Source organism: Vipera berus, assembly GCF_964194415.1.
Source record: "Vipera berus genome assembly, chromosome: 5".
Classification (NCBI taxonomy): domain Eukaryota; kingdom Metazoa; phylum Chordata; class Lepidosauria; order Squamata; family Viperidae; genus Vipera; species Vipera berus.
This window is the reverse complement of record NC_138207.1, coordinates 61,511,203-61,533,025: the sequence shown is the minus strand read 5'-3', so window position 1 is coordinate 61,533,025 and position 21,823 is coordinate 61,511,203. Positions and strand designations below refer to the sequence as shown.

Below are 21,823 nucleotides of genomic sequence, written 5' to 3'. Positions count from 1 at the left end.
AATTTTCCTCTCGAATTCAGGAAGCGTCTGGAATTTTTTCCCCCCTAATACATTATTTGCTCTGTACTCAGAGCCTTAAAATAACCGCGAGCTTCCTCCTTGGCTTCTATTGCCGAAGAGGGGCTGGATGCAAAGACACCGCGGCTACGTTACAGCGGACAGCAAAAGCCGCTCTTCCCATTATCTCATTGAACAGTTGCAAGAAGCGCAGCCTCTCGCAAAGCCACAGCGCCCTAAAGAGGCGGGACGTCATACTGACAAATGAACCGCGCCGCTATCACGTGGTCAATCAACTAACTTCCTATAACGACAGGAAAATAGAAAGTCTTCCTATCTATGATTAATTTTGTGGGAGGGCGGAAGTCCCGTGAAACATAAGTCCGATGAAGAACGCGTTCCTTCGACGCTAAGTTCCGCCTTAAAATTTACTCCGCCCAGGGTTTCATTCCAGCCGGGGCTGTGCCGCGTTACAAGGCTCGGGTCTCTTAACTTGCCATGGCCAGCAACAGCAGCAGCAGCAGCAGTAGTAGCAACAAACGCTTGACGGAGACTCCCCAGAACCAGCATGCTCCCGCTGGCTGGGATGTCTCTGCTGGCAGGCCCCGCGTCTCGGTCGCCTGCTCCTGGGAATGTCGGAACGATTTGGCGAGGGTTCTCTGCGTCGTCCCGGCGGGGCAATTCGATGCGGGGGAGCTTTCGGAACCAGCCCCGAGCGGGTGAGAAGGACCTTCTGAGGCGAGAGAGAAATGGGGGAACGAACGAAATGTAGCTAGCGGCCGAGGAATTGTCCGGTGATGCGAAGGCCCCCTCAGCAGGGTCGTTGAGTCCTTTGCAGGCTCACGTTTCTGGGTTCAGGAGCCTGTAATTTGCTTAATTCGGGGATATAGGCTGTTGGATGAATGCTTAAATCGCGGCTTATGGTTTACCTGGACATGTGAATCCAGTCCGTTGGGGTTAACTAAGCCAGGCTTCAGAAGAACTTAAAACCATTGAAATAGAAGAACTGGTTTTTAAGAAGAGACTGGACAGCCATTTGCCTGAAATGGTATAAGGTTTCCTGCCTGAGCAGGGGGTTGGACTAGATGACCTCCAAGGTCCCTTCTTCTTCTTCTTCTTCTTCTTCTTCTTCTTCTTCTTTCTTCTTTCTTCTTTCTTCTTTCTTCTTTCTTCTTTCTTCTTTCTTTCTTCTTCTTCTTCTTCTTCTTCTTCTTCTTATTCTTATTATTCTTATTATTATTATTATTATTATTATTATTATTATTATTATTATTATTATTATTATTATTACACACGGCACTAAATCTGGGGTAAAAAGTGGAACTGTGAGATGTCCTGAGCAAGTTTTGATGTTTTCTAGTACTTCCTCCAATATCTTGGAGCAGAACTGCTGAAAATTACCCGTTATGTTTTCTTGCCCTCCCATTCCCACTTGCTAAGCTCGGATTTAGTGCTATGAATGAATCAAGTGTCCAAAATCAAATTAATCCGGTTTGAATTAAGCCTTGTTGTGTGAAGGGGAAGGCGGAAAAGCAAGAAACAGCAAAATAAATGAAAGGCAAAAGATAAAAAGAAAGGAAATTGAATCAAATCTAGTTTACATTCATTATATCACTCCATATAAATTATGTGTATTCCATCCCTGCTTCTATTGTACCCATTCCTTTCATTAGCTTTTGGTTTTTTAAACGTCTCTACCTCCTTCTTTTTGAGTTCTCACCATCTGCATCCAGTCACAACTTTCTTCGGCTTACCTTGTTCTGGAGCTGTTTTATCTTCCTTTATTGATTTGTTTCATGTTTGGTCCTCATTCATTCTCTCTACTGATACTCTTCATTTAGTACTCATTCAGAAACCAAAGTTATTATAATATTGAATAAGCTGACTACAACTGGCCATCATTGTTGCAGGATCTCTACGGTCACGTGGTTGTGATTTGGGCTTATGGCAACCAGCTCACAATTATAATGGTTGCAGAGTCCTCTGTTCCATGATTACCATTTGCAACCTTAACTCCTGGCTTTTGACAAACAATGTCAATGGGGAATCTGGCAGTAGGTTGCAAATGGCAATTATGTGATGTGGCATGTAACAACTATAGAGGATTTACAACAATGACTTGCTATAACTGCCATTGTAAATTGGTGCAGTCATGTGACAATGCTTTTTATGACTATATTGCTTAGCATGGAGTTGCCAGTCTGAATTACTTTGTTAAGCAAGGACTACCTGCATATCAAACCACCTCACCATACTTCTTTAATATTGATCGCTCACTTTTGTATTCACTTCGTATTTTTATTTCATTAGTCATTCATTCTTGGCTGTATAAAGCTCCAGTGCAGATCCTAAAATAATAGACAGTTTTAAACATAATCATGCACACACACAAATTAAAATCATAATCCACCCTTATTTTATCAAAGAGAAAATTCCAGCCCAACCACTTACCACATATATAATGTATCCACACTGATTCTCTCTCCTACCCTTACTATCACCCAGTGCAATCCCCGGCTGTCAAAAGTTGATTGTAAGTTTACCTTTCGTATCAACCCAACACAAAAATGTTTAGATGTACACTTAAAATCCATGTATCTTGTTCAGCCTCATTGATTTGTCAACCTAGAGTTGTCAGTTCAGCTAAAAGTAGTCTTGGTGATTATTCTTTTATACACATACTCATTTACCAAAATCCATATTCTAAAAAAAAAATACAGGGCTAAAATAGAAGAATAACTAAGTTAATTATCTGTATCATTAATTGATGCCTTCATCACGTATACACATACTCTAACCATTTTCCTTCACCACAGACTACTCTTGTCATTCAGGAATACATATTCAGATACATAAATATCTTCCTTTGCTTTTCCAAGTAAAAAAAGAAATAAAAATGGGATGGAAATAGGATGAGAAGGGATGGCTGTGCAGGAAGAGAAAGAAAGAGCAAACAAAAGAAGAGATGAGCAGGAGAGGTAATTGACAGGATAGAAAATGTAGAAAGTCAATGTTTTCAGGGAAACAGAAATAAAGAAAAGTTGCTGCTGTTCCTAGAGAATGAGGACTGTAGAAAATTGCTTGGAATCCATGGATAATAGCAGTTTGCAGTTCTTCATGTATGGACACCACACAGTTTTTGCTCTCGAGATTCATTTTCTCCCTTTCACTAGTCCATGCTTCTGTTTTCGAATCTAAATTCAGCCTCTCTCTTCAAAGGGTAGGAAAAACCACTTCTTCATGTAACTTCAATAATACTTTGAAGAGATAACCATTTGAATACCTGTGCAAGATTTTAGCCGTGGGATAAATATTTTTGGATTTTTGTCATGTACATTTCAAAAGTTTATTTCCCAGAGGTACTGATGTTCAAGTGAGTAACTTAAGGTAAAACATTTCCTCTTATTTAGTCAGAATGTTGTCGTTCTTGAAGGAGAAATAAATGATGACGGTGTAGTTCCCTGTTTACTCTACTTGCACTGTGATCCATGTGGATCTGAAGAAATTGTCAGTCTAAGTATTATAAGTGAAGCAAGGAACATGGAAGTCTACTTAGGAGATGAATACTATGCAACTGGAAGGGGAGAGAAAATGTTTACTGTCAAACATGGCAGGTCAGTTGTTTTGTCTTTTTTTCACATTGATTCAGTCAATAATGTAATGAGGTTATATTCAGTTTCGCAGGTAAGACTTCCAGAAATTATATGCTCAAATGTTTTAATATTTATATGTCAATAATGTTGTTTGATTCTAGTTTTTTTCTTGTTCTGCATTCATATGGGTATGTAGACTGTGTTTTGCTAATGCAGTGAAACTGAAAGCAACATTTTCATGATTGGTTGGAACATCTTTGAAAAGGTCTTTCTCCTACAGAAACATGTTGGGATAACAGAAATATAATAGGTACGATATTAATAATTTGATATGTTGGATAGAGATCTTAAGAATAATAAGTTTCATTTCATGAAAGAAAGAAGGAGTATTCATACATGCTCAAATTGTATGAGGAGTGGATGACTCTTGTAGCCAGGTTGCTTTCAAGAAATTTATTTAAAAATAATCCTGGAGCAGGGGTTTACTTATATGTGAATGACTAACTTTATAACATTTGTTTTGCATAATTTTCCCCCAAATATCTAAACTAGAGTTCATTTTTAGAGATCCTGCTGAGCATTAAGCTTATTGCTCACTGGAATTTTCTTATTCATCTCACTGTAGCTCTTAATGGCTACTTCTCCTTCCTTGTGATTTGGGGGGGAAAAAAACCACCCTTTGGTAGAATTCATTGAGTATCACATGAGATACAAGTGCCCTGTCTTTTCACTGAAGTACTTGCTATGTGCATAGAATTTCTGGATTGTGAGTGGGGTGTTCAGTTTTCTGCTATGTTTAAATAACTGCTGGTCTTATGGAGATTACTAAGAAATGTAAGAGTTATTGAAACTTTCTAATATTTCTAAGTGTAGCAGTGTTGTTTTGTTTATTTGGACATTAGAAAAATATAAGTAGCATCTTGGGGGAAAAATCAGTATTGCTTGTATTGCTCTTTATGAAAAACTATTTCATTAATGCAGTATTATAAAAATTTTATAATTTTTTTATTTTACTTTTTTTTCCCAGCGAAGATGACCAGATTTCATTGTACAAAAAGTATCTTACGTTGGAGTGCTCTACAGTTTCTTGTAAGATTAAGGTAGGAAATTACAAAAAAACAAACAAAAGCTTAAATTTTTGTCTCATTTTTTAAAAGATAGTTTCAGCAGTTTTACAAATTATTCAAAAGAGGGCCTTTGCAAAACATATCAGTGAGCAAAGCATTCCTCCTGGAAGCATTGAAACAGCTGTTTTGCAGCTGCTTTGAAAACTCCCTCCAGCTGTCTGTACATACTGTATGTGTATCTATATGCACAGGCAACACTTCTGCAATAAAGCAGCTGGACCTGCATACCTGCAAACTGTTGGAGACAATATTTGAAGCAGTTGTACCAGCTTTCCAGTGATATAGCTGTTTTGAGAAAAGATGTTTTGCTCATATTGACAAAGAGCCTTTATAAAGAGCCTCTGTTGAATGCCTTGCACAACTCTAATGGTGATTAAATAAAATTATTGTGTTCCCTCTTACATTCTGGAAGTTGTAAAAAGACCATTTTCTTTAATTTGTGTGATTTTTCTTCCAGGCATTTTGATTGCAAGTAGTTTTTAATAATCTCTTTCCTTTGTAAAGAAGAGATTTTAGAGATGGAAGAAAAAGCAATATAGCACAAGTAAGCTATGATAGTGAGACAGATTGATAATTTTTAGAAGCATCAAATGCTTGCACTGAAAATATTTCTTTCCAGTTGCAAACATGAAATAAACATATCTTCTCAGTCTCATGTTTTCCTGTTTGTCCCCCACAACTTTTCTTAATTCTTTAACCTCCATCCCTGGCCTATGAGACCCAGTACTCCTAACTACCGTATATACTTGAGTATAAGCCGAATTTTTCAGCCCACTTTTTGGGCTGAAAAAATCCACTTCGGCTTATACTCCAGTGAACAAAAAAAAACTTACCGAGGATTTGCGTGCGGCCGAGGCTTCGGTGCTTCCGGGATCGCGCGCACCTCTTCCAAGCCAGAGACCTGCCGAAGTTTGGGGAGGTGCGCGCGCACCTCCCCAAACCTCCCCAAACGTCGGCAGGTCTCCGGACCTCCGCGCCCTGCCTGCATGCTTCTTTCCGCTGCCTGGCTGCCCTACGATGTAACCCGCTTCATGATCGAGTGCGACGCCTGCAAGGACTGGTTTCACGGCAGGTAACACAAAGCGATTGGGCCTTTCCTCCCCCCCCTTCCCTCCCCCCTCCCGCTCTAGGGCAGAGATCCCCTTCCTATCGCTCGGGGCTGGGGGCAGAGGCTTGCGGAGCGCGGATCCAGCCTCCGCCGGGGGCAGAGGCTTGCGGAGCGCGGATCCAGCCGGCGGCAGAGGCTTGCGGAGCGCGGATCCAGCCGGCGGCAGAGGCTTGCGGAACGTGGATCCAGCCTCCGCCGGGGGCAGAGGCTTGCGGAGCGCGGATCCAGCCTCCGCCGGGGGCAGAGGCTTGCGGAGCGCGGATCCAGCCTCCGCCGCCGACATAGGCTCGATCCGCCGTTCTGCAAGCCTCCGCCGCCGGTTAATACCCTGTATTCAGCTCTGGGAAGGGGGGGAAGGGGGAGAGAGGGGGAGTTTGGGAGGAGGGGGAGGGGGAGCTCCACGGTGCAAAAATAAAGCCCTGCCGCTCTTCGCGTTGCTTGCCCGACTGGCTGTCATGGGACCGCACGGATTGCCTCGCTCCCACCGGCAGCTGATTCCTTCGAGTTTGGTCTCGAGCGATTTTGCATTTTCTCCAGTGCTGAAAGCCACTCGGGGAACTTGAGTTACCGGCTCCCCGATCGCTCCACCCTCATCTTCTCTTTGTTCCCGCTTCCCCTTCCGAAGGTTCCTCTCGCCGTCCGTGACTAAAGTCCCACTCCCACCCCCCGCGGCAGGTTGGATCCCCCTCAACTATCTTGAGTACCTCCAAGAGCCCCGCGCTGCCCTCCCCCAGGCCACCGCAGCCAGAGAGGACGGCTCTGAAGTTAGATATTCCGCCTGTAAGTCGCAGAGGGACCCCGGGTGTTCATAATTGAGAAAGAAGAACTCTCGGAGCGTTTCTTTCATAAATACGCGCGCAGGCACACACTTGCCCAGCCGCGCACTTCGCCCAGCTTCTCGCGGGGAGTTTGCAAGCCCTTTGTTTCTCTTCAGGGCCGTCAGAAGGGCGAGCAAGTCTCTGCCCTGCCCTGCCCTGCCCTGCCCTGCCCTGCCGTGGGGGTGGGGAGCCAAGCGCGCTTGACGTTCCTGGAAACGAGAAGGGCCTGCGGAGACTGACACCAACCCGAGTGCCCAAGCGGGTCTTCTCAGCGTCAGGCAAAGTAGCTCACATGCAAAACAAGCCCGGCAGAGGAGCCGGAGCGGCTCCGTTGCTGGGGGCGCGTCTCGGCCGGGGCCTTGCAGGATCCGGGCGGGCGTCTTTGCTCGCCGCTCCGGCTCCTCTGCCGAGCTTGTTTTGCATGTGATTCCGGGCCAGGTGCTGCTGAGGGCGAGCAGAGGCGCCCGGGCCGGATCCTGCAAGGCCCCGGCCGAGACGCGACCCCAGCAGCGTCAGGCAAAGTAGCTCACATGCAAAACAAGCCCAGCAGAGGAGCCGGAGCAGCTCCGCTGCTGGGGGCGCGTCTCGGCCGGGCCTTGCAGGATCTGGGCCGGGCGCCTCTGCTCGCCGCTCCGGCTCCTCTGCCGGGCTTGTTTCGCGTGCGAGCTACTTTGCCGGCCGCTGCTGAGGGAAGATCTCTGGAGAGGAGCATAAGGTGAGCTGCTGCATTTCCCAGCCTCGGCTTATACTCGAGTCACTAACTTTTTCCATTTTTGGGGGGTGAAATTAGGGGTCTCGGCTTATATTCGAGTCGGCTTATACTCAAGTATATACGGTGATATAAAACTGATTCAGAAGAAAATAGGAAGTTCATTCAGCATCATTCCCCATCTTTCAGCAAATAAAAAATTAGAAACTCTTATTTACTGAGGTAATGGACAATTTTTCTCTGCTGTCAAAAGTTCTATATGGAAATCACACTAGTGCAGAATCAAGAAACGAATCCTTGAAGTCATGGCTTTAATACTATCTAAGAATAAATTTTAATACAACTAATATTTTGCTTCAACCTAGTCTTACCATTAACATATTCTTATGTTTAGTTATATCAGACCTATTACTAGCATCTGCATAAAGTTTACTATGAGAATTAAGAGGAGAAAAAAATGGAGATCATTTTTAAAGGAATGTGTTTAATTGAATTATTTCCTCAAATCACCAGAATTCTCTTTTCACTAGCTATTATCCATCAGTGAAAAACAAAAAGTACTCATCAATAAAATCGTAGTACAAGTCCAGTCAGCCTGTGCAAAGACTGTGCCCAGTGTTACATTAGGATCAGGAATAGATCTAGATAAAGTACAAACTATAATGGAATCAATGGGATCCAAATTATCGCCTGGGGCACAACAACTCCTAGATATGGTTCGTTTTCAACAGAAGGTAAGTTACCATTTGCAAAACATTATTCATAAAATGTTCTTTTTATGCGCAAAGAGTAGAAGGGACTGTATAATGTGGCATTTTTGTATTCTCAACTTGCATATTATTTGTGCGCTGTTAATAACTGAAATAAAGGCAGGCTTTGCCTTCTTTCAAATGATTATTACCAACTTTAGTTGCAGAGTTAGAATTTTTGTTTATATATAGTTTTCCTTTCCATAGTAATTTTGTGGTCTTTTTGCATAGTGAAGTTAGAAAAATAAATAGATATATTTATTTTATTTTTATTTTTATTAGTTTTCTATACCGCCCTATTCCCGAAGGACTCAGGGCGGTTTACAGGGCAATATTTAAAAGACAATATAAATTAAGATACAAATAGAATTAAAAAGAATTAAATTAATAATAGTCCAACAAAACAATGTTAAAACTTAAAACTAAAAACCCCCTCAGTCCAGGCCAGATAGATCGAAAAGCCAGGTTTTCAGGTCCTGGCGAAATGAGCGCAGGTCGGGGGCAGTCCGGAGTTCCACAGGTAAATCATTCCAAAGGGCAGGCGCGCCCACAGAGAATGCCCTCCCTCTGGGGATCGCCCGCCGGCATTCCCTGACCGGCGGCCCCCTAAGGAGGCCCTCCCTATGGGAGCGCACAGGACAATGGGAAGTTGATGCCGGCAGCAGGTGTTCCCTTAGATAGTCCGGACCCAAGCCATTTAGGGCTTTATAGGTCATTACCAGCACCTCGAATATAACACAGAGTTGCATAATTGGTCTGAAAAGGTAGGGTATATATAATCTGAAGTTATATGGTAACACGTGAATCTTCATATTAGACTCTAAAATTAGGTAAGCTCAGCTTTACATAATACATGTGCAGCTACCTGGGAATCCAAAGCTGTGGAGTAGACAAGAAGGGAAAAAATGAACTAAGGCAGGCATGTCAAACTGCTGGCCTGCGTGCCGGATGTGTCACGCTGAAACCACGCCCACCCCATTGCCGGCAAGAAAAGTCGTGCTACATCACGCGACGTCACGTGACGTTGCAAGTTTGACATGCCTGAACTAGGAAATGGCTAACAATTTCCATATTATTGCCAAGAAAATTTCAGGGTGTTTCACTTGCTCATAACTATTCAAATGTGAATGGTGGGTGTTGTTTGAAAGGTATGTAATTCATTCATTATCATGGTTGTAAGGTCTGGATCAATCTGGTGATGAAGAAAATAACAGTGAAAATGCAATTATATTCTTGTCTACCATTATTAACTTCCTTTTCCTTTGTCCTACTCATTCCACATTTAGCACAGTTTGCATTTAAAATAATAAAAAGAGCTTCCATTGACACTTTCTTTCTTTAACGCTCCAAATTATTTATGTCGTATCAAAGATTATAGTAAAATAAAGCCAAGTTCAGTAAAATATTCTAAAAACAACCTGTTAAGTGCAACATAACCAGATCTACACATGAAGAGCTCCATGCCTATTTCATAGGACATTGGCAGTTTGCATCGGGGCCAAACTAAATTCAGCAACATTCATGGGGGGTTGGACCTTGCTCTCTTATGCCCACATAACAATTGCAGATTAATTCCCCGCTTGGCTTCTTTCCCTGGCTAAATGAGTCTCTCTCTGACATAGGCAGGGTTAGCAGGAGCCAATGGGTTGAATATGGAGGAATTTCAGAAAATTGCTAGAAAAGCAACACATTGAGCAAATGGTTTTCCAATAAGGGGGGGATATTCACCAGTTCAATATGAGTCTGTAATATTCAGATAGATACTATTGGGATTAGAAATTGTATAATTATTTTCTTGGATTATATATTTTAATGAGATCATGTATTTTATTTCTATTAGAATGGAATTTCTTTTGGAGGCAAGTTACAAACCATCTTAGGAGGGAATGGATTTGTATATGGAAAAAATCATCCCATTGATGGATTGAAAAAGGCATCTGACTTAGATCACTTGTCCAATGGACCTTCTCTTTTAAAAGCTAATTTGGCAGCTAAAGCAGTTACAGAGGATTTAAATGCACACTCCAAGATCACCAAACAGGTTCTTACTACAAGTAACATTTTTGAGCTTCCTGGACTTCAGCCTTGTACTGTTCCTTCTGAAAGTGACTGTAAAGGGTTTATGGCATCGTTTTTTCAAGAACAAGGAAATGAAAATTCAAATATGCCAAATTCCACATTGCTGCTTCCATTTCTTCAAACAGTATGTGGTCACATAGATCGTCTATCCGTAGGTGAAAAGGATAAATGTGGGGAAAAATCTGCTTCTCAGAAAGATGGAATTCAGAGTGTTGGGTGAGTTCATACTGGAAAATTTTATCCATTTTTAAAATTGGGCTCAAAATGCCTCTTTAAAAAAATAAGGTAGACTTTACCAAGCATTTAAACTATGTAACTGTTAAACAAAATTTTTCATCATTGTGTGACCATTGAATTTAGCTGGATTTTTGAATTCATTAAAATTGAGACCACTCAAATTGCTGATTTCTGATTGGTTCACTTTCCATAAATCTTTGCACTATGATAGCAGGAACTATATGAAAGATTAATCAGTAGAATTTGAAAAATATTTAACTATGCAGTTATATTCTGACTTTCTACTGGTTCCCTAGTTTATCTCTCTAAATCAGTTTTGAGATGCTGGCATGAAATCATGGAAAAGAAAGATATTTATTTGCTTATTCAGCTTATATGGCTGCCCATTTACCAAGTGATTCTGAGAAGATAACAGTGTTAAGAAGATGAAATAATACATCAGTAATAAAAATCCAGTACACCCATAGAAACACATTATAGCACTAGGTACAATATACACAAAATTCATATTGAAACATGGAGTGTCATGTTCCAGTTCCTGTTCCTGTGTAATATAACGATCATCTGTACTCAAAGGCTAAAGATTGTATGCCTCGGTATCTATTGAGGTGCTATAATCCTATTTTGCTTGCTGCCTTACCAGAGGTATTTAATAAATCTGCTCATTTGATTTTTAAAAAGGGGTAGATGATATTGCTTAACATTTAAACATACATATTTAGTATTTCCAGATTATTAATATTATTTATGTGGACTATTAAGTAACATGAGCCTTGGAAGATTTTCAGATTTTGATTGTTCAGTGTCAGTTATTCTACTGGGGTATTTGTAAAATTATTGCCACAAGGTATATAATTTATGTTTTTCAATGGCATGAATCAGTTTTTGGTTATTTGCATTTCTTGCAGTTTAGAACAGCAGCATATTTGTCTATATTTGGAAAAGTTCATGTCCAGAAAGATGGAGCAGACAGAGAAGAGATTAATGGACTATATTGACCTACGTATGGAAAAACTTCAGGAACATGTTGATAATAAACTTTCTGCAGTAATAGATTTGGTTAATAATTTGCATATTGTTTCTCAAGAATGTCCTTTGAAAGAAGAAAACACAGATGGGAAGAGGTAGGAAATCCTTATAAAAGTCAAAGACTCGATATGTTTTATAAGGACAAGTCTATATTTTACAAACTTGTTGCTTATAAGCTTGTAAACAGTTACACCTCAAAATTTGTACTTTTTCTGTAATTTTGCAAGTATTATATGCTAAAGTTAATTGTTATACATCTGTAATGTGTAAAATAATTATTTTTCAGAGTATTTCCTTTATCTGCTTATGGTCTATTTATTCATAACTATTTAAAGATTAGTTTTGGGCATGATAAGTGTCTCACTAAATTATTTTGAACCATTCTAAGTGCTTTGCAGCTTTATCAACATTTAATAAGATTTTTATAGTTTTATGTAGGGTAATATCATAAAATAATTAAATTATATCCATTAATTCTGGATTTAAAATTAATGTTCAGTCTTAGAAAAAAGCAGATTAATTAAGAGAAGGAGTTTGTATTTTATTGACACATGCAATACGTATCTGGTCTTGTTATCCATGTAGAACTTCAAGTTATTTCAACATATATTTTCTCTGATCTTATTTTGTATATATTCATCTGTATTTGACAAAAGGCTCATGAGTAAATTTGACTCATATGATGAATTTTGGCGGCAGAGCAATAGAATCCAATGTTTTGACAACAAAATGGTTTTTTTTTCTCAATGAGTTATTCACGTATACTTCTCTTTCCGTAGTTAGCTTGAATGTTTGTGTATTAATATATAAACAAACAAGGTTAAAGGGGTTTGTCTAAAAATAAGTTTAACATAAAGGAGTTCTTGGAAGGAATATTCCTGGCCGTTTTCTTCCTTACAGCCATTTGTGTCTCCTGAAAAATTCTCCAGAAAAAAAAGATGGGCGAAGAAGAGAAGAATCATATTTGTGATCATAACTTTCCTCAATTTCAGTTTCTTTATTTTGGTATCCAATGTAACGGTGTGTGTATGCATGTTTTGTATTTGACTGTTTCCCTTCCAGATATGTTTAATTTAATGCTGTAGTTCATTTATTTTAATTGAAATTATCCTTCTAAAGGAAAAAAAATCATGGAAAGACCACAGAACATTTCATTCATATCTGCATAAATGTGAAACAGTCAGATGAAGATGTTAGTAACTCAGTTTCTGGTATCTGTATCCGGTTTCTCGAGTGATGAGACGCTTTGCTGCTAGCCCAACCAGGAGTACTGTGTTTGTAGCCAACACAGCAAATGCAAGGATATATAGGACTTGGGGCTGTGCATTAACACTTTCTTCTGGATAAACTTCACTAGAAATGTCTGAATATAAAAACAGAAGACAAATGGAGGTTAAATGATCTTCACAAGTTCCAAAATTATTGAACAATACTTTTAAAATAAAATCTGGAGAATTGTTGGCTATACATTTCCTTTTTTTTTTAACCAGTATTTTATGATTGATTGGGTAGAGATGGAGGCACTGGCAGTTCTGTTTGTCTGCAATTCAGTGGTAGCATGCTTTGATTGCTATTTATAATACTGAAAGTGCTCTTAAACAATTCCCAATGAAACCTGTTAAATCTACTGATGTAATCAACTCCAAGAAAACATTCTCACCTGAGCGATCCATGGAACTTCCTTCTCTTTTCAGTTTGAGGGGTCCAATCACAGCATCTCCTTTCCATTTGTAGGAAGGAATCTCTCTTTTATGCCGAGAAATGCAACCTTCGGTGCAGCGAGAATTAGAATCCTTGCTGTCGCAAATTAAAACTTCACAGTGAAGATAAACAGATGGGTAATGTTTTAGAAATCTGAAGGATCTGAACCTGAATCTCCCAAAATGCTCAACGATGGGATAGGCCATAAAAGTATCATCCTTAGTGCAGCTGAAATAGAATATTCCGATTATTTTATCATGATAAATACTTGGACTTGTATGCATTTATATTTTATGCTTATCAGAAATTGCTTTGTAAAAGTTCCAAGAATGAATGCTTTTAAGGAAAAGAGTTTCGATCCTAGATCTATTTCTTTCCTTTCTCACATGGATTCTTTCAATCTATAGTTAGCCCCACTTATATTTTGTCCAGAAAGTTACTTGTGTTAGTCTACTGTATATGTACAATAAAGCCATGTGAGATGTATTGCAGTTTACATGCTTGTAGATATTAATCTATTTTATCAAATGCCTGCAGTCTTGTAAAAGACCATTATATTAAATAATTAAGTGATGTATGTAATATAATATGAAACCTTTGTCCTATTTTTCTTCCATGATGGAAATTACATTGGTTCTATGTCTTGTAATATAACTCAATCTATATTTATAGTAAATCCTAATTGTGATTAACAGTGAATGTACTTACCCACTTTTAACTAAATCATATTTTGGTGATTTAGAATTAAGATCTGGAGATGCTGTGCAAGTATCCACAAATACTACCAGATTTGGATCACTGGAATGTAGGCTGATCTGTGCATAGAGCATTTGGTTCAAGTCAACAAAGTATGGCGTTTCAAATATTGGTTTGGAGAAGGAGTCTGTTTCATAGAACGACATGCTGAGATTATATCTACCCGTAGTGGTCTTGTTGTCTAAATGTTCACTTTCTGTTACATATACAACTTCTACTGTTGAATTGTTTTCCATTATACATTTCACAACAATTTCAACTTTCTTTTGGCGGGTAACCACAGTGCCTGTTGGGTAGGCAGTTACAATATTGCTGTAAGAGATGCTTTGACCTTCAGTCTGCCAAGGGAAAAAAAAGGTATTTTTTAAATGGTAGAATATTTCAGGAGACAGAAAAAGTATTTTTGAGCTACAAATACATCACGAGTCTAAGGTTTTATAATATCTAATTATAAAAATGTAGTTAAGTGTTTTGTTTAGATATAACAGCCAGTAGCAAAAAAATCATATATGATAATAGATTGAAGAACATTGAAAAGCGAAAGCCTTCTCCAATATCATTTTCTTTGATATTACTGATTTCTCCATTTGAAAACTAAGAAGATGTCTTGAAAATCAGCATTTGAATTCTGAAAAAAGCACAGGACATTTAATGAAACAGGCTGTTGCCAGTAAATAAAACTACAAAGGAAACTAGTGGGGTATTTAAAATTCACTTACAGCTCTTTGTCATATCTGAGTGGTGTAAAAAAGCAAAGTACAGAGATATACAACTATATTGGACTCATTCAAGATTGTATCCCATTAATATGTTTAAATCTAGGGATAGTATATAATAATAAGTTGGAAGGGACCTTGGAGGTCATCTAGTCCAACCCCCTGCTCAGGCAGGAAACCCAGTCTCTTCTTAAAAACTTCCAGTGTTGGAGCATTCACCACTTCTGGAGGCAGGTTGTTCCACTGGTTAATTGTTCTAACTGTCAGGAAGTTTCTCCATAGTTCTAGGTTGCTTCTCTCCTTGACTAGTTTCCATCCATTGCTTCTTGTCCTGCTTTCAGGTGCTTTGGAGAATAGCTTGACTCCCTCTTCTTTGTGGCAGCCCCAGAGATATTGGAACACTGCTATCATGTCACCCCTCACCCTTCTCTTCGTTAAACTACACATACCCAATTCCAGCAACCGTTCCCTATATGTTTTAGCCTCCAGTCCCCCAATCATCTTTGTTGCTCTTCTCTGTACCCTTTCTAGAGTCTTGACATCTTTTTTACATCGTGGTGACCAAAACTGGATGCAGTATTCCAGGTGTGGCCTTACCAAAGCATTGTAAAGTGGTATTAGTACTTCACTTGATCTTGATTCTATCCCTCTGTTAATGCAGCCTAGCACTGTGTTGGCTTTTTTGGCAGCTGCAGCACACTGCTGGCTCATATTGAAGTGATTGTCTACTAGGACTCCGAGATCTCTCTCACAGTTACTACTATTGAGCAAGGTACCACCTATACTATACCTGTGCATTTGATTTTTCCTGCCTAAATGTAGAACCTTACTTTTTTCACCATTGAATTCCATAGCGGAGAGGAGCAAGATAGAAAAGGTTTTAAGTATGGGCTGCAAAAATCTGATAACCATTAGTTGAAAGAAAACTCACTGCTGCCAACTAGTCACCATCTGGATTTTTTCAGCCCTGATTGGTGACTCTATTAAAAGCAGCTATAGCTTTGGGAAAAATAAATGAATTCACAGCAAGATGAATGTTACCTTTTTAATTGTTCCACAGCTGTTGATTGGAAAAGAAAATATCACTGGGTTGTAAGAAATAGGTTTGCACATTTGGTCATTCAGATGTAAGAAACTTGCATTATAGTTGAGCGAAGCCAAGTAAAATTTGCTGAGAGTAATTATCATCTTGTCTGAAGAACAACTGAGGGATGCTAACAGGAAAAAAATAGAATAGCCTCAGGAATAATATAAAACTCTTTGTCCTAGAAAGAAGTATGTAATTGCTATTGCAGATTAATTTGAAAGGAGATGACAAAAGTTATAAAAATGTTTGAAAAATAGATTTATTTATTTTTTGCATAAAATGAAAACATTGGGACAAGCAGCATCTAACCAAGACTTTGTTATTGAAAAAGCTAAGCAGTGTTAAACAGGTTTGTATATGAATGAGAAACCCCAGGGAATCCTGGTTCCCTGGCAAAATAGTAACGTAAAATAGAAATCTGACTATTACTATCACTTCCAAACTATTGGAAATGTTTTGAATTTGAAGCACCTCCAAAAAAGATGAAGAAAAATGTTAAAATTATTTCCTTGGGTGTAACCTAGGTATTAGCACATAATACAGTACATTGATTCTGAAATGTGTAATATATTTCACCACCTATAACAGCTGGTCTGTAAAGAGAGCAAAAAAAAAAATATGGTTCCAGGTACAGCATCATTGTTCTCTGTATAATCTTATAATCCTGCAGGCAGAGATCCCAGCAAATCTTAATGCCTTCAACAAAAGATGTGCTCTTTTCAGGATTTCTCATAATTGCTGTATTTTGAACTAACTTGCAGTTTCAGAAAGTGAGAAGATGCTCCTCCAAAAAATGCTGGCTGATGTTTTAATTGTAATTAGCTGTATGTGACCTTGGACATTTATTATTTGGATTGTCTGAATATCTGGTTTTAATTTTGTATACTGCCCACAGTCATTGCTGTGACATAGCTGTGGCAGCTATATAAATTGCATAAATAAATGATCTTATGTCATCAGGCCTATATAATTACAGTCAGGTATAGCTGTACTGAGAGCTAGTTTGGTGTGATGGTTAAGGAAACCAGGAGATTGTGAGTTCTACTCCTCTCTTAGGCACAAAGCCAGCTGAGTGGATTTTGGCTAGTTATCCTTTAAGCCCAAAGAAGCAAGCAATGGCAAACCACATCCAAAATCTTGCCAAGAAAGTCTTACGGGGACTTTCCTGAACAATAGATAGTAGCCGGGAGTCAGCACTGTCTTAAAGGGAGAAAATAAAAACAAGGTAGGAATCTCTGGTGATGGATAGAATATCTGGGTGTGCTTGTGCCTATGTCAAACTGGTCATAACTTGAAATAAGGACAAAATCCTTGCCATATTTCAAAACCTAGAAAAGATGTCAAAATGTCAGATTTATATGCAAGACATCATTGGAAGAATAGATCTGTATTTGGTATTCCCTTTCCATATCAGTATAAATCAATTATAGCCTCTTTGGACTTACTGTTAGGTTGTGATACTGGTATAGTTGTGTAGCGAGCTGAAAAGCCCCTGTAAGAATTAGCATAGTCCGTAGACATCACAATTGTCATAGCATTAGACGAAGATGTAAATGTTGGAGTTAAACGACCGCACACTTTTTTGATTAAAGGAGAATCAGATCTTGGACCATCATAAATGGCGAGAAAATCAAATCTGCAGTTTTCATCAACTTCTATCCTGGACACAGAAAAACAACAGTTTGATTTTACTATTATTTCTCATATCCCTTTTTCTCCTTTATCATCATTTATCCTTGGTTCAAGGTATTCCCCAGTCCTAGTTTGGCAGTCTTAATTTATACTTCATGCTAGTTCTATGGTAGGTAATAACTTCTTGAATTTGTGAACTAGCTTTCATAAATGTTTGGATGCTGGTTGCAGAAGCTAGACTGATTTGAGATATAGATTGGATTTAGGCAAATGTTTCCCAAAGGTTTATAATTAATTTATGAATCAATGTGTTATAGTGGTTAAGTTATTTGACTAAAACGGGGGAAACCAAGAATGAATGAAAATAGAGAATACAGTAAAGAGCATCAGTTTAGAAAAAAAGTGACTGTCAAATATTAGGGATAAGCATATTGTAATTCTTTTGCTAAAATTCCACTTTCTGTTGAGGGATTTTTACTAACATGCAATCATATACGGTAATTCTGCCTATTTTTAAATGCAAGGCTAATCTTAGAACTTAGTTTATTTCTTTCTTTAAAAATTTTAACATTTCATACTCTGACCAAAATTGGAAACACATTTGTAAACCAAAATGTACTTACAGTATTTCCTTGAAAATTAAATTTATCTTGGTATATGGTTCTGTTTCTATATGCCAGACACAATACGTAAACGGTGGGTGTTTCTTGGGGTAGTTTGGGCTGGTGAATGTTCCTTCTGGGCTAGTAAGGTAACCTCCACAAACGGCTTTAGAAAGATTAAAAAAAACATACATCAGCATGCAAAAAACATGGTTTGCTGTTCTTCCTGTTCCTGTCCTCCGCCAGTGGAAGGATTGAAGCTGTTTAGAAATTATGCAACTGCTTTGATTACCTTTAGAGTAATCCTTAGGGTTCAAGGATTTTTCTAAGATTATACATACAACATGGGATTAATAGAGCTTCCACTAAAATCTGCTGCTAATAGAGGAATTGGCCATAAACAGATTGAACCCACTGTGAATTAATGCATATACACAATTGCTTGGTATTCAGTTACAAGTAGTCCTTGACTCACAACCATTTGTCACAGTGGCCTCAGAGTGGGCCATAAAACACTTGCAGTTGATGTAAAATGTCAGACTGTCTCCCGCAGTTACATGACCACATTTTGGACATTTGGCAACCTGTTCACATTTACAACTAGTAGCCAAGTGCCCAGCAATCATATGATCATCATTTGTAATGTGCTTTGCTATAGTCAGGAAGAATATAAGGGAAGCTCCCGGGGAGGGTTGCAAGTGGAGGGCATATTGGATATGAGGTCCCTTTCTCCAGAGGCGAATTCTCCCACGTGTTGGAGAAACGGATCTCAGATCTGGTAAAAACACTAATGAATGCCAGCGTTCCAAGCACTTTCAGAAGACTGATGTTCCATAATATTTTCTCCTCCCCTCTGGAAGTCTCAAAAGACTCCATGGGAAAGGGGAAAATAACAGTAGCATTTAGACTTATATACCATTTCATAGTGCTTTACATCCCTCTTTAAGCGGTGTCCCTGTGCTCAAGCTATTTTTACTTTGTTTTTAATTCATTTTTCAATTAAGAATTCATTATAGCTATGAAAAGATAAGTTTCAAACAATTCTACAAGAGTGTCATCTATCAGTTTTTATTCTAAAACTGGAAACCTGAACTTGCAGGTGATTCTGGATCGAAATTTCCCTCCTTTCTTCTGTGGATGACTTACGTAATTCTGGTGAAATATAGTAATAAAATGCATGGATCTTTCGTGTAAAATTTGTGGAATCTGTTGATATGCGAAATGTTAAAGTCGAAGATGATGAGTGAAATACTGAGTCTTGAGTACGGCATACTTTTCCTAAGACAGATGAATTAGTTGAGGGACCGTCATATACTTCAATATATTCTTCATCACATGAGGACAGTGGGCTAAATCTTAAAAGAAAAAGAGAAGATTGGTTTTTCTATAAGTTAGTATTAATGAAATCCCTTCATAAAAAACAATAGTGCAATCTTCTTAGTATTGAAACTAAATAAAATATTTGTACTACGCTTCCATTATAGTAGTGCAGTATCTCCCTCCTGTACATATTACAGTAACAGTGTCTCCAAATACTGGCTTCCTATAATTGTGCATAATTCTGCAGTCTGAGTTCTCAGTCACTGAAAAAAGAAAGACACTCTATAAAAATGTTGCCTATACATGTGGTTCTTGACTTATGACCATAACTGAGCCCAAAATTTATGTTGCTTAGCAAGACAATTATTAGGTTTTTGCCTCATGTTACAACTGTTATTGTCATAGTTGTTAAGTGAATCACTGCAGTTGCTAAGTTAGTAACACGATTGTTAAGTGAATCTGGCTTTCCGATTGACTTTCCTTGTCAGAAGATCACAAAAGATGATCACATGACTGCTCCCTTAACCTTTGTTTATTCATGATCTTGTGTCAACCTGGTTTCTTATTTCTGTTAACCCCTTATATTGCTTATATCTGGGCCAGTGATGGCAACATTATGACTGAAGTACCTCAAGGTTCTGTCTTGGGCCCAGTGCTCTTCAACCTCTACATAAATAACCAAGATGAGGAGATTATGGATGGGGGAAATTGCTAACACCTTGGAAGATAGGCTCAAGATTCAGGAGGATCTTGACTGATTTGAGCATTGATGCAGTTCAGTGAGGAGAAAAGTAAGGCGCTGCACTTAGGCAGGAAAAACCAAATGCACAGGCATAGAATCGACAGTACCTGACTCAACAGTAGTCTCTTTGAGAGGGAACATTGTGTGCTGGTGGAGCACCACTAAAGTATGAAGCTGCAGCTGCCAAAAAAGCCAATGCTGTCCTAGGTTGTATGAACAGAGGGATAGCATCAAGAGCATAAGAAGTGATAGTACCTCTCTGTATTGCACTAGTAAGGACACACTTTGAATACTGCATACAATTCTAGTCACCATGATACAAAAAAGATGCTGAGGCCCTAGAAAGAGTGGAAAGAAGAGCAAGAAAGATGATAAGGGATTTGGAGGCTAAGAGAACTAGGTACGTTTAACCTAACAAAGAGGAGGCTTAAGGGTGACATCATAGCTGTCTTCGAAAACTTGAAGAACTGTCACAGGAAAGTAGGGATCAATTTGGTCTATACAGATAGATTTAATAAAATATTAAATTAATTCTGTGTTAACACTTTATGGATATATTTTTACTTTATTCAAATGCCATTCATTTAATAATTTTGTATATTTTAGTCTGATTTTATTACCACTGTTACGGTTGAATATCATATCTTCTGGTTGTTATATTTCACCGATTCAAACATAAAAAATGAAGTTTTGTTTGTTGTCTTTCCAGATTTTGAGGTAGATCTTCTACGTCTCTCTTCTGTAGGTCTCCAATTCTGTATTTCCTTACTGTCTGTACAATGCCTAACAAAACCTCCCTCCTCGCTTTTCTCTTAATCTCACTCTCTAGTTACCTTGCTATCTCCAAGGATGTTTTGCATTTTGCATAGTGATCTTGTGCAAATACTGGTTGCTTATCTAATACACAATATCTAATTTATGATTTTTCTGACATAACTCAGATGAAGGATACTTACTCCACATGAGAAAAAATTAGTCGAATGGTTTCGTTCGTATCCCTTTCTCCCTTTATTTCCCACATGCAATTTTGACTTGCGTTGAGTTGAATTGGTAGCGCTTGGTAATTTTTCAGCAGTATTTTCATACATGTTGAATTCCGTTCTAGAAAACCAGCATTAATCTCAGTAATATTTTATAGAAGAATTTTGACCAAAAACATTTGGAGATAATTATATAAATGTAGAATTCCCATAATAACATCTATATATTTACATGTTCCTCACTGGAGGTAGTTAGTAGACTGCGAAGATCTGCCTTCACCTCATTTATGTTTGGTACCTATTTTACTCAGGATTTTTGTTGTTGTTAATTTTCAATGATCAATGTTTTAACTTTTTAATATTTTATATTGCTGTTTTAATGATGTTATAAGCCAAAAGAGTCATTTGACAGTGAGATAGATGGCATATAAATTTATTTAATAAATTTTTAAAATATGCGCACTACACTTTGTCTTTTGTAAGAGAACAATGTAATTACAATAATATTTTTATAATCTATACCGATGGCAGTGAGAGAACGTATCAAATGTGTAACATTTTGAATTCATTTATAAGAATAAAGATTATACAAGACTAATCTTAAAATACAGCTTCATAATTTAGGCAAAGATTGATTTCAAAGCCACTGCACATTAATTAGATTTTTATATTAGTTTAATTTTTTTCCTAGTTTTCCATACCTTGTAACGCTGCCAGATTTTGTTCAGCAAAACTCAAACCAAAGAAAAATACCAAGAAAGTAGCTGCAGAAGCACGTTGCCTCATTGCAGGCATTTTGCTGTGCAATTGTTAATGTATTTTGAGCCTTTTATATATCTGC

At 38.4% G+C, this 21,823-nt stretch overlaps 2 protein-coding genes across 2 annotated transcripts; one reads left to right on the top strand and one right to left on the bottom strand.

The window, feature by feature from the left end:
* Positions 1 to 495: 495 nt before the first annotated feature.
* On the top strand, positions 496 to 13,007 carry LOC308668566 (ATPase PAAT; the record flags this gene model as incomplete). Its single annotated transcript, XM_081328571.1, has 6 exons — positions 496 to 716; positions 3,408 to 3,611; positions 4,618 to 4,690; positions 7,883 to 8,086; positions 9,942 to 10,396; positions 11,326 to 13,007. 6 exons carry the CDS (start codon positions 496 to 498, stop codon positions 11,543 to 11,545), a joined length of 1,377 nt encoding a protein of 458 aa, XP_081184697.1. The 3' UTR covers positions 11,546 to 13,007.
* Positions 13,008 to 13,010: 3 nt separating this feature from the next.
* On the bottom strand, positions 13,011 to 21,777 carry LOC308668565 (CUB and zona pellucida-like domain-containing protein 1; the record flags this gene model as incomplete). Its single annotated transcript, XM_081328570.1, has 8 exons — positions 13,011 to 13,375; positions 13,856 to 14,241; positions 15,661 to 15,833; positions 17,152 to 17,366; positions 17,962 to 18,106; positions 19,087 to 19,295; positions 20,959 to 21,103; positions 21,684 to 21,777. 8 exons carry the CDS (start codon positions 21,775 to 21,777, stop codon positions 13,021 to 13,023), a joined length of 1,722 nt encoding a protein of 573 aa, XP_081184696.1. The 3' UTR covers positions 13,011 to 13,020.
* Positions 21,778 to 21,823: the final 46 nt, after the last annotated feature.